Source organism: Ciconia boyciana, chromosome 5 (genome assembly GCF_034638445.1).
Source record: "Ciconia boyciana chromosome 5, ASM3463844v1, whole genome shotgun sequence".
Classification (NCBI taxonomy): Eukaryota; Metazoa; Chordata; class Aves; order Ciconiiformes; family Ciconiidae; genus Ciconia; species Ciconia boyciana.
The window spans coordinates 248,165-262,604 of NC_132938.1; the positions used below are offsets into that span (position 1 = coordinate 248,165).

Sequence of the window (14,440 nt, forward strand, 5' to 3'; positions counted from 1 at the left end):
GGGCATGCCCTGGGGGGCAGCACCCCGTCCCCACGTCCCGGGGTGCAGGATCCCTGCCTGACCCCAGGAGCACCAGTCCCGGGGCAGGACACGGCCACGGGGGCGTCAGGGACCACGCGCCAGCACTGGGGGGGGGCTCAGCTCCCACTGGGGCACAGTTCCCTCCACCACGTGTCCGTGGCTGGGCCCCCACAATGCGCCCCACTCGGCATCCCCGTGGGGTGCCCAGCCTGGGGGCAAAGGGCCGTGGCCAGGCGGGAGGGAGCCAAGACCCCGCAGCCAGGCAGCCCCTGCAGGACACGGCCCCGGCACCCAGGCTCCCACGGAGCCGCCCCAGGCCCCGGCTCTGCCGCAGACCCCGAGAGTGCAGCGGGGTGCCCCCGGTGCAGGGCCGGCCGAGGGTCGCTGCCCCCCGCCACAGACGGGCTGGCTCCGGGTAATGCCACAGGGCTTTATTGAGGTGCTTCCGCGCGGGCCGGGGCCGGGACCCCAGCCCCGCTGCTACTCCGGAGAGGCTGGTGAGAGTGTGCGGCCCCGTGGGTGCTGCCCTCCTGGGGGGCCGGGGCCTCCCGGGGCAGGAGTCTGGGGAGTCCAGGCAGCCGGGGGTCCCAGGAGTCCGGGGGGGGGGGGGGGGGGGGGGCAGGGCACAGGGGGACAGAAGGACCGGGGCTCCAGGAGCCCAGAGGGGGTCCAGAGGGCCCGGGAGTCCCATGGCCTGGGCGTCCGGGGGCGGGAGGTCCCGAGGCGCGGGCGAGCGGGGGCTCAGGGGGACCCCGAGGCGCAGAAGTCCGGGGTCCGGGGGCCCGGGCGCGGGGTCCGGCGGGTGCCGGCAGCACGGGGCCCCGCAGCGGGGCCGGGGGTCCCGTCACGGCGGGGCCAGGCAGCCCAGGCGCAGCTCTTCGCCCTCCAGCATCTCCCTGCAAGAGACAGGCCCGGGCTGAGCCCCGCGCCCCGCCCGCCCCGCCCGCCCCCCCCCGCGTACCGGACCGCGGCGATCTCCGCCTCCAGCGCCATCCGCAGCCGCAGCAGCGCCGGGTACTCCCGCAGGCACCGGGCCATCTCCGCCTCCGCCTCGCCGATCTCCCGCTCCAGCTCCGCCACCCGCTCCTGCCGGCCGGGCCGTCAGCAACGCCGGGACCTCCGGGCCCCGCCCCGCACGGACCCCGGCCCGCCCCGCGCAGATCCCGCTCCCCGGCCCCACCTGAAGCCCCCCTCCCCAGCCCCGGCCCGGCCCCGTCCTCCCTCACCCCCCGGACCCCTGCCCCCTTCCCCAGCTCCATCCTGGCCCCCCTCCCCACCTCCATCCTGGCCCCTGTCCTCCCTCACCGCCCAGACCCCTGCCCCTTCCCCAGCTCCATCCTGGCCCCTGTCCTCCCTCACCCCCCGGACCCCTGGCCCCCTCCCCACCTCCATCCTGGCCCGTCCTCCCTCACCGCCCAGACCCCTGGCCCCCTCCCCAGCCCCGGCCCGGCCCCGTCCTCCCTCACCCCCGGACTCCTGGCCCCTTCCCCACCTCCATCCTGGCCCCTGTCCTCCCTCACCCCCGGACTCCTGGCCCCCTCCCCACCTCCATCCTGGCCCCTGTCCTCCCTCACCCCCGGACCCCTGGCCTCCCTCCCCAGCCCTCCGGGCGTCCAGGCCCCGCACCTTTCCCACCCGCGCCGGTGCCTCCCCTCCCCCCATCCCAAGCATCCGCCCCCTTCCCCGCAGCCCGGCCGCCTGCCCCTTCCCAAACCCAATCACCTGGGACTCCCCAGTCCCACCCCACCCCCGGCACCTCCCCATCCCCCGCACCTGGTACTTGGCGAGCTCCCCGCTGCGCCGGTCCCGCAGCCCCTCCAGCTGCCGGTGCAACGCGCCCACGGCCCCGCGCAGCGCCTCCACCTCGGCAGCGCGGGTGCGCAGCAGCCGCCGGTACCCGGCAGCCTCGGCACGGGCACGCAGCACCGCCTCGCCGCCGCCGCCCCACCGGGACCGGGGCCAGCCCTCGGCCGCGCTCATCCCGGCGGCTCTGCGGCGGCGCCGCGGCGGGTCCGCCCCGGTAAAACGGGGCCGCGTCACGGAACCGCAGCCAATCCCGCCGCCGGGGAACCGGCACCGGTTGCCCGCCTCCTCCCGGTAGCAACGGGGGAGACCGGCAGGGGCCTGCCGGCCCCCGCGGGTGGGGGGCGAGCTCCTGCCGGCCGCCGGCAGCGGCTGCAGCACCATGGACAGCGGCGGGGCGGGGGTCAGGGTCACGTTTAGGGTCGGGGCCGTCGTTATGGCCCCCCCCCCCCCCATCACCAACCGGGGACCCCGGCCGGAGCCGGCCCAAGTGGGGGTCCCGGTGACCCGGCACCGCATTGGCAGGGCCGGGGGTGGGCGATGCCCCGTCCCGGCTGGGGCCGGAGTGGGGCCGCGGGCACCGGTCCCTGGGGGGAGCAGGGGAGGGGAGGGGGTCCCCGGCCGAGGCTGGGGACACTCAGGGGGTCACCGGGGGAGGGGGGCAGATATTTGCTGGAGGAGGGGTTTCAGCCCCCAGCAGACCCCTCTGCCTCCCCATGAGCGTGCTGCGGGTCACGCCAGACCGAGGTTCGGGCCAACCCCGGGCAGCACGGGGGAAGGTGAAGGGGGTCCTGGGAGCCAGAGAGCGGGCGGCAGGCGCAAGGGCAGCCCTGCTCAGGGGGGCTGGTGCAATCCTTCGGCACACAGGGGCACCCCGAGTCCATCGCGGGGTGCCGCGGGGGCACGTCCAGGCCCAGGGCCGCAGGGAGCTGGCAAACCGGCAGGAGCCAGGAGTGCCGGGGAGCCCGGCCCATGGGGCAGAGAAGCCCAGTCCGTCAGTCCGTCCCGACACTGGGGGGGGCCGGGGGCCAGGCTCCTCGTCCAGCCCAGGGGCTGCGGCTGGAAGCCGGAGCTGGCGAACTCCGACCGGGATAAGGCAAGTTTATGCAGGTGGTGCAGACCCCACAGCGGCCACCAGCGGTGGGGGGGGGGGCTCCCAGCACCGGGAATGGGGGGGGCCACCCCGTGTCCTGCTCAGCCGGCCCTGGGTGCGCTGGGGGCTGCCGCCGCTCCGGGGGAGCGGGACCTGGCCTGGCCCAGCCAGGAGAGCCACTGATGGGTGGGCAGCAGGTCCTGAGTGGGGACCACCCGAGAAGCTGTCCCCTGAGTGGGGGCATTGGGGGGGGGGGAGGGGGCTGGACTTGCAGAGGCCCGCGGGGTGCGGGGGCGCAGCCCTGGGCTCCCCGGGGGTCCGGGCAAGGGGCTGCCCGCAGCGGTGCTCCAGGCAGGGGTCCAGGCAGGGGTCGGCAGAGCTTTGAGTCCAACCACAGGGGCACGTCCGCCCACCCAGAGCTGCAGGGTGGCCAAGGAAGGGCCCGAGGGGGCTGGCCCGCGGCAGGGAGGGGGCTGCCCGTGGGGGGAGGACCCGGGAAGCAGCAGCCCCCTCCCTGCCACGGGCTGGAGGTGCGGGGCTCAGACCCCGCCGGGCTCCCACCGCCCACTGCCGCCTCCCGGCGCGTCCACAGCTCCCCAGGGACCTCACACCACGGAGGCCACCCCTGAGACGGACGTCACCTTGTTGTCCTCAGCCCAGGGCTGCAGGTTCTGCAGGGCGTAGAGGGAGGAGTTGTGCATACAGAGCGGGTCCTGGGGCAGCGGCTGGCTCAGGCTCTTCTGGAAGGCCTCCTGCTGCAGGTGCAGCATCAGGCGGTTGGCCTGCTGGCGCTCTGCCTCGCGCTCCTCCGCCGTCTGCCTCCTGCCAGCACACACGGCCCGTCCGGCACTGCCCCGCTGCCCGCGCCTGTTGCTGCCTGCAGCCCATCCTGCTGCCGGCACCGCTGTGTGCCGGTGCGGCAGTGCCCCACAGCCTCCACCCCACAGCCTACCCTGCTGCCCGCACCACTGTGTGCCGGTGCGGCAATGCCCCGCAGCCTCCCGCTGCAGCCCATCCTGCCACTGGCACCGCTGTGAGCCAGTGCGGCAATGCTCCACAGCCCCATCCCTCTCGGCACCGCTGTGTGCCAGCGTGGCGATGCCCCGCAGTCTCTGCCCTGCAGCCCCGTCCCTCTCTCGGCACCTCTGTGCACCAGTCCGGCAGCGCCCTGCAGCCCATCCTGCCGCTGGCACCGCTGCGTGCCAGTGCGGCAACGCTCCACAGCCTCTGCCCCACAGCCCTGTCCCTCTTGGCACCACCGTGCACCGATGCAGCAATGCCCCATCGCCTCTGCCCACAGCCCATCCTGCTGCCGGCACTGCTGTGCACCGGTGCGGCAATGCCCCACAGCTTCTGCCCGGCAGCCCGTCCCTCCCTCGGCACCACCATGCCTCACCCAGCCGGGCACAGGGGATGCAGCGGGGATGGGCACCCCATCTCGCCCCAGCCCAGCCCCTCCTGGGGGGCACAGCCACGGTGGGGAGCGGCTGCCGGAGAGAGGCAGGGGGTCGGAGCTGTGGGGGCTGTGGCCGCCGCCCCCGGGGCCGGCCCCGTTACCTCCACTTGGTGCGGCGGTTCTGGAACCAGGTCTTGACCTGGGCGTCCGTCATCTTGAGGGCCTTGGCCAGGGTGGCACGCTCGGCCGAGGCCAGGTACTTCTGGCGGTGGAAGCGCTTCTCCAGCTCGCAGATCTGCACCCGGCTGAAGGAGGTGCGTGGCTTCTTCCGCTTGGGCGGTGTGCGGTTCTGGTAGGGGTGCCCGATCCGCCGGGTTGCCGCGAAGGGTGACAGCGCGGCTGCGGGCAGAGGCAGGGTGAGGGGCTGCTCGGCGGAGGGCCCTGCCCATCGCTGCCGCCGCACAGGCAAGGGCTGGGCAAGGGGCAAGGGCTGGGCAGAGCCCCTGCTGAGGGCAGGGCAGGAGTGGGCGCAGCCCGGGCAGCGTGGGAGCCCGGGGGGGATGCTCGGATTCTCAGGGCCGTGGGGGCAGGGAGCTCCGGGAGGACAGCGAGCTCCGGGGGGGCCACCAGCGCTGCCTGGCAGAGAGGAGGAGAGGAGGAGACCCTGAGTCATCCCCACCCGCTCCCGCAGCCCAGGGACGCGCAGGGCAGCTCAAGAGGTGGCGGGAGGGTCCATCCCCGCCCCACGGCCACGGCCCGATCGCTCCCCCAGCCCGGCGGGTGGGGACCAGGGCCGGCAGGGGGGGGCTGGGCAGGCCCGGTCCCAGGGCCGGTGCAGGGGCGACGAGGCTCCCGGCAGCACAAACCCACCCTTCCCCGCGCAGCGAGCTCTGCCGCAGCCCCAGGGGAGCCTCCGCGGCGCTGCCCGGCTTCCCAGCCCTCCCAGGGAGGGGACAGGACCCCAGAAGCCGTTGGGAGGCGGCCGACGTCTCCCTCCGCGTGCCAGCAGCGTCCGAGCGCCGGGGGCCAGGGAAGGGGCTGTCCTCGCGTGGCCAGGGCGTGAGCCGGGGATGGCGAGGCCGGCACGCTGCGTCCCAGCCCCAGACGCAGCCGGAGCCAGAGCCATGGGGAGCGTCGGGGCAGCGAAGGGGCGCGGAGGAAGGCGAGAGCTCGGCCCGGGTGCAGCACCCAGCTCCCACTCCCCTCCTGCTCTGCTGGCGGCCCATGGCTGAGCCACGGCCCCACGGCCCTCGCCATCGCCGGCACCGCACAGGCAGGGCTGCGCACGGCTGGGCCCACAGGGCTGCCGTGGGGCCCCAGCACCCCATGCCCGTGGGGGCGTGGGGCAGACCCCACGGCAGCCCCAGGGACAGCGTGGCGCCCGGCAGACCCTCCCCGCGAGGCCGGAGCCTCCCTCCTGCCAGCGCCCAGGCAGGCAGAGCGGGCAGGAGGCCAGCCTGCCCGCCGGCGGGGGCGGACGCGGTTGATGCAGGTGGAGCCGCGCAGTCGGGGGGACGGAGGCCCTCGCGCCCCCTCCCCACGCGGGGCGGCCCCTCGCCGGGAACAGATGCCGACAGCCCGCAGACCACCCCAAGGCCGGCGGTGCTGAGTGATGGCCGCGGCTGGGAGACCCCGTGCCGGGGAGGGGCCGCCCCGTCCACCCACTGCTGGCGCCAGGCAGGAGACGGGGACGTCACCTGCCGCCCCTGCGCGGGGACGATGCTTCGTCACCGCCAGGATGGCGGGGTGGGCCAGGAGGCGAACCCGGCTCTGCTGGTGCCCGGGCTGGACCCCGCAGCCCCCGGCCTCCCGCCCCGCATGGCCCCAGCAGCCCCCATAGCCAGCGCCTGGCCCCCAGCCCCGTGCGGCCCCCAGCCTCGTCCCCGCATGGAGCTGTGCGATGCGGACGTGGCAGCGCCGCCATCTTGGGAAGGAGCCGAGCTGAGCCGAGCCGAGCCAGGCCAGAGCTCCCCAGCACCTGCATGCGCCCGGCACCTAGCACCCCAAACGCAGCACCCCACACCTTCTCCTCTGGGATGCAGCGACCGGCATCCTTGCCCCAGCTCTGGGTGCTCCAGCCCCCACCACGGGCGCTCAGCCCCCGGCCCCGTCGGCAGCACCGGGACCCCGCACCGCCTCCCCAACACCCACATCACCACCCACCCTCCCCAGCCCCGGCAGGCACCAGCCCCAGCCTCTCCCACGGCGCCGGCACCTCGTGCCCTGCGCTCGTCCCCACACAGGCGGGTCTCCGAGTCCCACCCCTAGGTGCCCCATGGCTGGGCCCCACAGGCACCCCCCACCGCCCGTCCCCGTCCCCAGGGGCGCACGGGACAGGGGCACCCGCTCCCCGCGCCCAGCCCCGCACGCAGACGGGTTTTGCCCTGCAGCCCCACGGCGGGTCCCTGCCACCCCCCGCTCCCGACACAGCGGCTGCCCTCACCCCGCGCCCCGGCTCCCCGCGCCCCACAGCCGCCAGCAACCTTCCCGTCACGCGTGGGACGGAGCCGGCACCCGGTGCCCCCGGGCCCAGGGACGGCGCAGGACAGGACACGGAGCGGAGCGGAGCGCGAGGCCGGAGCACGGCGGGAGCCCTCGGGCACCGCTCGCAGCCGGACGCCGGCCCGGCCCCTGCCCGGAGCCGCCGGGAGCCGGAGCGGGACCGCGGCGGAGCTACCGGAGGCTGTGCCAGCCCCAGCCGCTCTCCGCGGGCCCCGACGGCGGCCGCTTCCCGCGGCGGCGAGAGCCCGGCCCGGGGCCCGGGGCCCGGAGCGGGGCGGGGCGGGGCGGGCGGCGGGCGAGGACCCCGCGCCGCCGGAACCGGCGGAGCGGAGGGCCCCCGGCCAAGCCCGGCCGGTCCCCGCGGGCGGCGCGGCGCCGGTCTGCGCCCGCCCCGACCGCGCTCCGCACCCGCCGCGGGAGCCGCGGGAGCCGCGGGAGCCGTCGGGAGCCGTCGGCGGGCAGCCCGCGGCGCTCACCTGAGAGCCGGTCCTTGGCGATGCGGCGCGTCGTCTCCATCCAGGGGAAGGTGAGCCCCGAGAGCCCGGGCACCGGCGGCGGCGCGGCGGGCGGCGCGGCGGGCGCCGGCCGGTGCGCCGGGACGCGGATGACCCCGGCGGGCGGCGCGGCGGGCGCGGGGGTCACGTTGACGCTCACGTTCATGCTCATGTTGAGGTTGTAGGAGCCGAGCGAGCAGGCGGGGCCGTAGCCGCCGCCGTAGAGCCCGTAGTCGGGCTCCCCCGCCGCCCGGGCCGGCCCCGCGCCGCCGCCCGCGGGCTCGGGGCCGCCGAGGATCTGGTCGATGCCGAAGCTGATGGGCTCGTGGGGCGGGGGGCCCTGGCCGCCGCCCTCCCGCGCCAGCGCCGCCGCCTCCATCGCCCGGCCGCGCTCAGAGCCGGCGGGGCGCGGGCATGGCCGGGCCGCCTGCGGCCGGGGGGCGGCGGGGGGCGGCGGGGGGCGGCGGCGGGCGGCCCCGCGCGGGGGCGGGGGCGGGAGCGGGAGCGGGAGCGGGAGCGGGAGCGGGGGCGGCTGGCTCGGGGCGCCCGCTGCGGGCCCGGCGGGGCGGGGGCGGGGGCGGCGGCCGGGTCCGGGTCGGGGTCGGGGTCCGGGGCAGCGGCCGGGTCCGGGTCCGGGTCCGGGTCGGGGTCGGGGTCCGGGGCAGCGGCCGGGTCCGGGGCATGGCCCGCGGCTGCTGGCGGCCCCGGCGCGGGTGCGCGGGTGCGCGGCGGGCCCCGGCGGCGCGCGCTTTTCTGCCCCGCTCCATCTGGACCTGCCAAAATCCCGGCCGCCCGCGCCCTGATTGGCGGCCGCGCCCCGTGATTGACAGCCCCGCGCCCCCGGGGGCGGGGCTCGCGCATCCCGGGGCCACGCCCCGCCACCGGCCACCCTCCCCACACCCACCCCCCCCCCTCTCTGCCGCGGCCCCGGGCCCCCGCCGCGCCCGGCTCGCCGCCCGCCGGGGCTCCCGCACCGGCTCCGCCGCGGCCCCGGGGCGGCCCGGCCCGGCCCGGCCCGGCCCGTCGGGCCCCGAGCGCACGGCGCCCCGCCCGGCCCCGGGGCGCGCCCCCGGCCCCGCCGCGCTCCGGCCCGGTCCCCCGGCTCGCAGCAGCGAAGGGGCGGCGCGGGGCACACCGGAGCCGCCGCGACACCGGACCGGCGCCTCTCCGCGCCCCGGCGCAGCCCCGGCTCCGCCCGCCGCCCCCTCGGAGGCTCCGGCGGCGTCGGGGCGCCCAGCGTGAGGGGCCGGGGCCGCCGCTCGCCCGCCCCCGGCGGAGCCGGGGCCCCCTCGTCCTCCCGGGCGCGCACCGGCTGCGCGTCGCGGGGCGCGCGGAGCGGGCCCCGGCCCCGGCGCCGTTATCCCGCATCCCGGGGCACACGGGCCGGCACCACGCCCGCCGCTCCCGGGGCGCGCAGGCTTCGTTCCCCGGAGCCGCCGCTGCCCGGGCGCACGACCCGGTCCCACCGAGCCCGCCCACCGCGGAGCGAACGGAGCTCTCGGTCCCCGGAGCCGCCGGCCGCGGGACACGGTGCCGGGGTTCGCCCCCGACCCGCCGCTCCCGGACGGACCGCGCTTCCTCCGAGCCGCCGGCCCCGGGACACGGACCCATCCGCCGTTCCCGGTGGTACGGAGCCCGCTTCCCCCGAGCCGCCGGTCCCACGACACGGACCAATCCGCCCTTCCCGGTAGCGCGGACCCGCCGTCCCCGGGACACGGGTTGCGGTTCCCCCGACCCGCCGGCTCCGGGGCACGGACCCATCCGCCCTTCCCGGTGGTACGAACCCCGCTTCCCCCCGAGCCGCCGTTGCCGGTAGCACGGACCCCGCTTCCCAGGAACCCGCCGTTCCCGGGACACCGACCCCCGTTGCGCCGACCCGCCGTTCCCGGTAGCGCGGACCCGCCGTTCCCTGATCACGGACCCCGTTTCCACCGAGCCCACCCTTCCCGGGTGACGGATCCCGGTCCCCCGACCCGCCGTTCCCGGGCACGGAGCCCAGACCGGCCCCGTCGGGACGCTCGTACCTGGCTCGCAGGAGCGGGCCCGGCCGCGGCCCCACCGGGTGCCCGGGCGCGGGGTGCGACGGTGCCGCTCGGGGCGGGCTCGGCCCGAGCCCGCGGACCGCGGACCGGCCCCGCTCCGCCGGCGGGCGGCAACGGCCAGCGGAGAGCAGCACGGGCCGGGCCGGGCCTCGCGGCGACTATCGCGACAGCCGCGCCGCGAGCGCTGGGTCCGGCCCGTGGGGCGCGGCCGTGGGGCGCGGGTCGGTCCCGGCGGCTGCCGGGCTGGGGGTCCCGGCTCCCGGGCGGGCAGCGGCTCGGGGCGGCGGGTCACGGCTGCCGGGCAGGGGCCGGCGGGGGGGGCGGCCGCCCGGCCACCCTGGCGCCACCGGTCTGGGGTAAATGACATTACCGGGGCCTGCGCCTGTAAATCACGGCTGCACCGGGAGCCGCAGCTGCCGCACCCCGGGGGCACTGCACGTCCCGGGGGCACCGCACGCACTGCAGGCACTGCACGTCCTGGGCGCACTGCACGCTCTGCGGGCACTGCACGTCCTGGGGGCACTGCACGTCCCAGGGGCACTGCAGGCACTGCACACACTGCGGGCGCTGCATGTCCTGGGGGCACTGCCCGTCCTGGGGGCACTGCACGCACTGCAGACACTGCATGTCCTGGGGGCACTGCATGCACTGCAGGCACTGCACGTCCTGGAGGCACCGCATGTGCTGGGGGCACCGCACACACTGCAGGCACTGCATGTCCTGCAGGCACTGCACACACTGCAGGCACGGCATGTCCCCGGGGCACTGCATGTCCCAGGGACACCGCACGCACTGCAGGCACTGAAGGCCCCGGGGCACTGCATGCACTGCAGGCACTGCACGTCCTGGGGGCACTGCACACACTGCAGGCACTGCATGTCCCGGGGGCACTGCATGTCCCAGGGGCACTGCACGTCCCGGGGACACTGCAGGCACTGCAGGCCCTGGGGGCACCACACACACCGCAGGCACTGCACGTCCTGGGGGCACTGCATGTCCTGGGGGTGCCAGGCAGACCCAGGGGCACCGCACGCACTGGAGGCACCGGGTGGTCCTGGGCTCAGCCGGACCTGCTGCAGTGTGGGGTGACCGTCCCTGCACCCGCAGCTCCTCTGGGGCACGGGGCCACGGGCCCCCGGGGCTGTACGGAGCGCGCGCTCAGCTGGCGGCGTGGGGTGGCGATGAACAAACACACCCCCCAGCAGGGCATAGCTGCCTGCACACGCGTGTGTGTGCACAGCCTACAGCACAGCTGCACACGCACACAGACACACTGTGCAGCGTGGATGCACACGTACACGCATGCTCACACACACACACATCGCCAGGGCACGGCACAGCCACGCTGGCACACATGGCACCAGTGTGCACACACGCTCACCTCACGCTTCAGCAGGGCTACGCACACGTACATAGACCCGACTGCACGGCGTTGGTACACGCACGCACACACACACGCGCGCGCGCACGCACGTACACGCACGTCCTTCGGGCGCACGCTGCCCTGCCAGACCCTCATGCCACGCCAAGCTGTCCATGCCCGCTTCCCACCGCAGCGCCGGGCAGGCGCGGAGCTGCCCCTTTCATGCTGGGGGCATTTCCCTTCCTGCTGCTCCCGAGGGAGCCCCGTGCTGTGGCCGCGGGTCCCCGTGTGCCTCAGCAGGGGAGCGGGACGCTGCGCTCTGGCCTGCGGCACCGGGACCCTGCCCGGCTGAGCCCTGGGAGTTTCCGGCATCTCTCGCTCGCAGCCCAGCAGGTGCCAGGAGAAACCTGCCCGGTGCTCCGGCTGCACGCGCATGGCACGGCTGTGGCTTTCCCACCCAGAGAGAGCCACCGGCTCCGGGCCTGCCGTGCCAGAGGGGCTCGCCGGGCCCCGCGGGCGGCAGCCGGCACTGGCACTGGCGTTGGCACTGGTGTTGGCGCTGGTGCTGGCATTGGCCCGGGCCCAGTCGGCGCCTGCCCCGGCCCCAAGCGGTGTCGGGGAGGAAATGCCTGGTGCTGGGGGAGGGAGGCGGCAGCAGGTTAATTAAACCTGGAGCAGGAGGCAGATGTTTGCCGTGCCCAGGGGCTGGAATGCTGCCGGTCCCGGGAGATGGATTGGGGGGCAGGTGACGGGGCCGGGGGCGGCGCGGGCTCACGCGGCGCCTGCCTGCGCCACGGTCCGCCCCGCGCCCACGGGGTTCTGCCGGGCGGCACTCCCAGCCGGGGCCTCGCCGGGTGGGTGCTCGTCCCGACCCCCGCTCAGGGTGGGCCCTCGCTCTGGAAGGACGGGAGGTCTCCGTAGCCAGGGGCTGGGGCCTGCGCCACCAGGCAGGGGGGCTGGCAGCATGCACAGCCCCTCGGCTGGGGCAGACACCCCTGCCCGGCTCCCTCCGGCACCGCGGTTAGGGCTGCCCCGAGATGGCGCAGGGTGGCAAGAGCCCCGAGGGCTCGCAGGGAAGGGCTGAGGGTGCTCGGAGAATCGGCGAGCCCCGTGCCACCCCAGCTCTGGGTGCAGGGGGTCACCCTTCCGGGGACCTCGCTGGCCCCAGGGCCCCCCGCTGGCACCTCCTCGTGCCACTGGCCCTGTCTGCCCAGTGACCCCCAGGCCACCAGCAGCCGGGACGAGGTCATCTCCCCGTGCCTGCTCCCGGGGTCCCCAGAGCTGCCATTGCAGCCCGAGGCGGGGGGGCCAGGGGGGCAGGGTCCTGGCCCCTGGCTCCCCCCCGGCTCTGCCTGGCAGCCCGTGGCCAGCGAGGACCTGGGCGGCAGGGACGGCCGGAGGGGACACGGCAGAAGAAGGGGCGTTTGCCTGGTCCCAGGTAGGAAAACAGCCTTGGGCCGCAAGACTCTGCCTGTGGCCACCGTGGCACGGGGCCTTGCTGCCGCTGGAGTTGCACCGGCTCCCGCAAGGGCTGGCAGCCGGAGTGGAGCTACATCCCGGCATCCCACCATCCCATGCCCCCCGCACCACCCCGGGGCCCCCCGGCTCTCGACACAGCTGACCGTGGGCACATGGGGGTCTGACCCCCACCTCGCTCCACAACGGGGGTCCCATCGGTGTCACTGCCCGTCCCCGCAGCCACCTCCGGAGCTGCCGGGGCTCCTGCAGCCGCCCCCCCCCATCGCCGCCCCTCGGCCCGTCCCCCACCGTGCCTGCAGGGGCCTGTGGCCCCAGGGCTGCCAGTCGCAGCCGATGCAGCCGCGCGGCTTCACAGCGCCACGTCCCCGTGGGCCAGCCGTGCCGGTGTCCCCGTCCCCTGCAGGGACTCCCGCCGGGCTCAGGTGTTGCTGCCGGGACAGGAGTTATTAAAACGGGTCCCTGCCTGCCCCTCACCGCCGACAGCCCCGCTCCCTGCGTGCTGGCCAGCGCGCGGCAATTAAGCGGCGGAGGCCTGGAAGGGCCCCACGTTACCACTGGCAAGATGCTGCCAAGCCGCCCACTCCCGCCCGCTCCCCCCCGTAATCTCATTACTGCTGGACGTCCCCTTCTTCCTCCCGCTTCCCCCCAAACCCGCTGGCAAACTGTAGGGACAGTCAGCTCCTCTCTGGCTGCTGGGTTAATTCTGGGCTAATTAGATGAAGCCGGCCCAGATTGGATTACTTTAGCCTGCATTTGGTCCTCCAGTCCTTGGCTTGCGGCTCCCGGGGGAGCTGCTGGCGCCTCCTGCCTCAATCAGACACTTCTTAACCGCATGAAACACTCCCGGTGCCCCCCGCCCCGGGGTGGGCGCCGGCACCCGGCCGGGGTGCGCGGGGTGACGCGGGCGGCAGCCGGTGGCCGCGCTCCCCGCCCCGACCCGCCGAGGGGGCCGGGACGGGGCCGGGACGGGGCCGCGGCGGCGGCCGGGGCAGCGCGGGCGGCACCGCGCGCGGCGGGAGGCGGACCCGGGCCGCGGCCTCCCGGGGCCCCGGCGGCCAGAGCCGCCCCGGCCGGGCGTCACGGCGGCCGCCGGCGGCCTCGGGGAGGAGCTGGGGGCGACGGGGACGCGCGGGCAGCCGCAGGTGACGCCGGCCCCGAGCTGCTGGGGGTGCCCCACGCCGGGCGTCCCCGGGGGCGGGGGGCAGCGGAGCGGGGCGGCCGGGCAGCCCCCCCCCCCGCCCTCCCCCAGCGGGGGCTGGGAGCCCGGGCTGGGGGGGTGCGGCGTGAGCCCCCCCCCCCCCCCGCCCCGCAAACCCCCCCTCCGCCAGCCCCGGCTCCGGGAGCGCCTGCGGGCCGGGAGCGGGGGCCGGGGGGGCGCAGGCAGCGGTTGCAGCCTGGGCTGGGGGAGGCTGCAGCGTCCCGGGCGGGCACCGCTCCGGGCGGGCGGAGGTCGGGGGGGCACCCGCCACGGCCAGCGAGGCCACCAGGGCGGCAGGCGAGCCCCCCGGCCTTCAGCGGGGCGATGGCACGGCGGGGGGGGGGGGGAGGAGGGGCAGGGAGCAGGAGGGTGTCCTGCGGGAGGGGGGTGCTCGGCCCCCGGGCCCTTTCGGCCGCAGGCAGCCGGGCAGGCTCGGGGCTGGCAGGACCGCGGGGTCCCGCTGCCCCGCTCGGCCCCTTCGCCCTCGTCCAGCGGCCCCGGGGCTGGTGCGCGGGAGCCAGGGACAGGCACGCTGGGATCCTCGCCCACGCTGCAGCCTCCTCGGCCGTGCCGGGTGGTCCTCGGGGCGCCCGCACCCCCAGCCCCAGCCCCACCTCCCCCGGGGCCTGGCGCTGGCCCGGGGCTGCGGGGGGCCGTGCCCGGCGCGGGGCTGGGGGTGCCGGTGCTGCCCGTCCCCGCGGGCTGGGGTACCGGCGGGTGCCAGCGTCCGCGGCTGTGGCTGCCGTGGGGCCGTTGACAGAAGCCGTCGCTCAGAACCTCGTTATCAAAGGCCGAGGGCAGGTAATTGGATTCTGCAAATGCAATCAGGTGCATTAGGCAGGAGTTCAGTCCATAACCGCCCAGCCCCCCGGCCGCCCGCGCCGCAGCCTGCCGGCCCCCTGCCCTGCCCGGCCCCGGGCCCTGCTGGCACGGCCCTGCCGTGGGCCCACCGGCCTGGAGCCCCCGCAGGGCCAGGACCCAGGCTGTGGGGCCGGTGCGGGGCTGGAACAGCAGCTCCCGCCATGGGGACTCCTCCGCGGGGATGCCAG

The 14,440-nt window shown here is 76.9% G+C and overlaps 1 protein-coding gene across 1 annotated transcript; it reads right to left on the reverse strand.

Annotated features, from left to right (window-relative positions):
* Positions 1-3,522: 3,522 nt before the first annotated feature.
* Positions 3,523-10,104, reverse strand: TLX2 (T cell leukemia homeobox 2). Its single transcript, XM_072862291.1, has 4 exons — positions 9,774-10,104; positions 7,292-8,161; positions 4,475-4,712; positions 3,523-3,739 (listed from the first exon to the last, which is right to left on the reverse strand). The coding sequence occupies exons 1-4, from the start codon at positions 10,102-10,104 to the stop codon at positions 3,523-3,525; spliced, it is 1,656 nt and encodes a 551-aa protein (XP_072718392.1).
* Between the last annotated feature and the right edge of the window lie 4,336 nt (positions 10,105-14,440).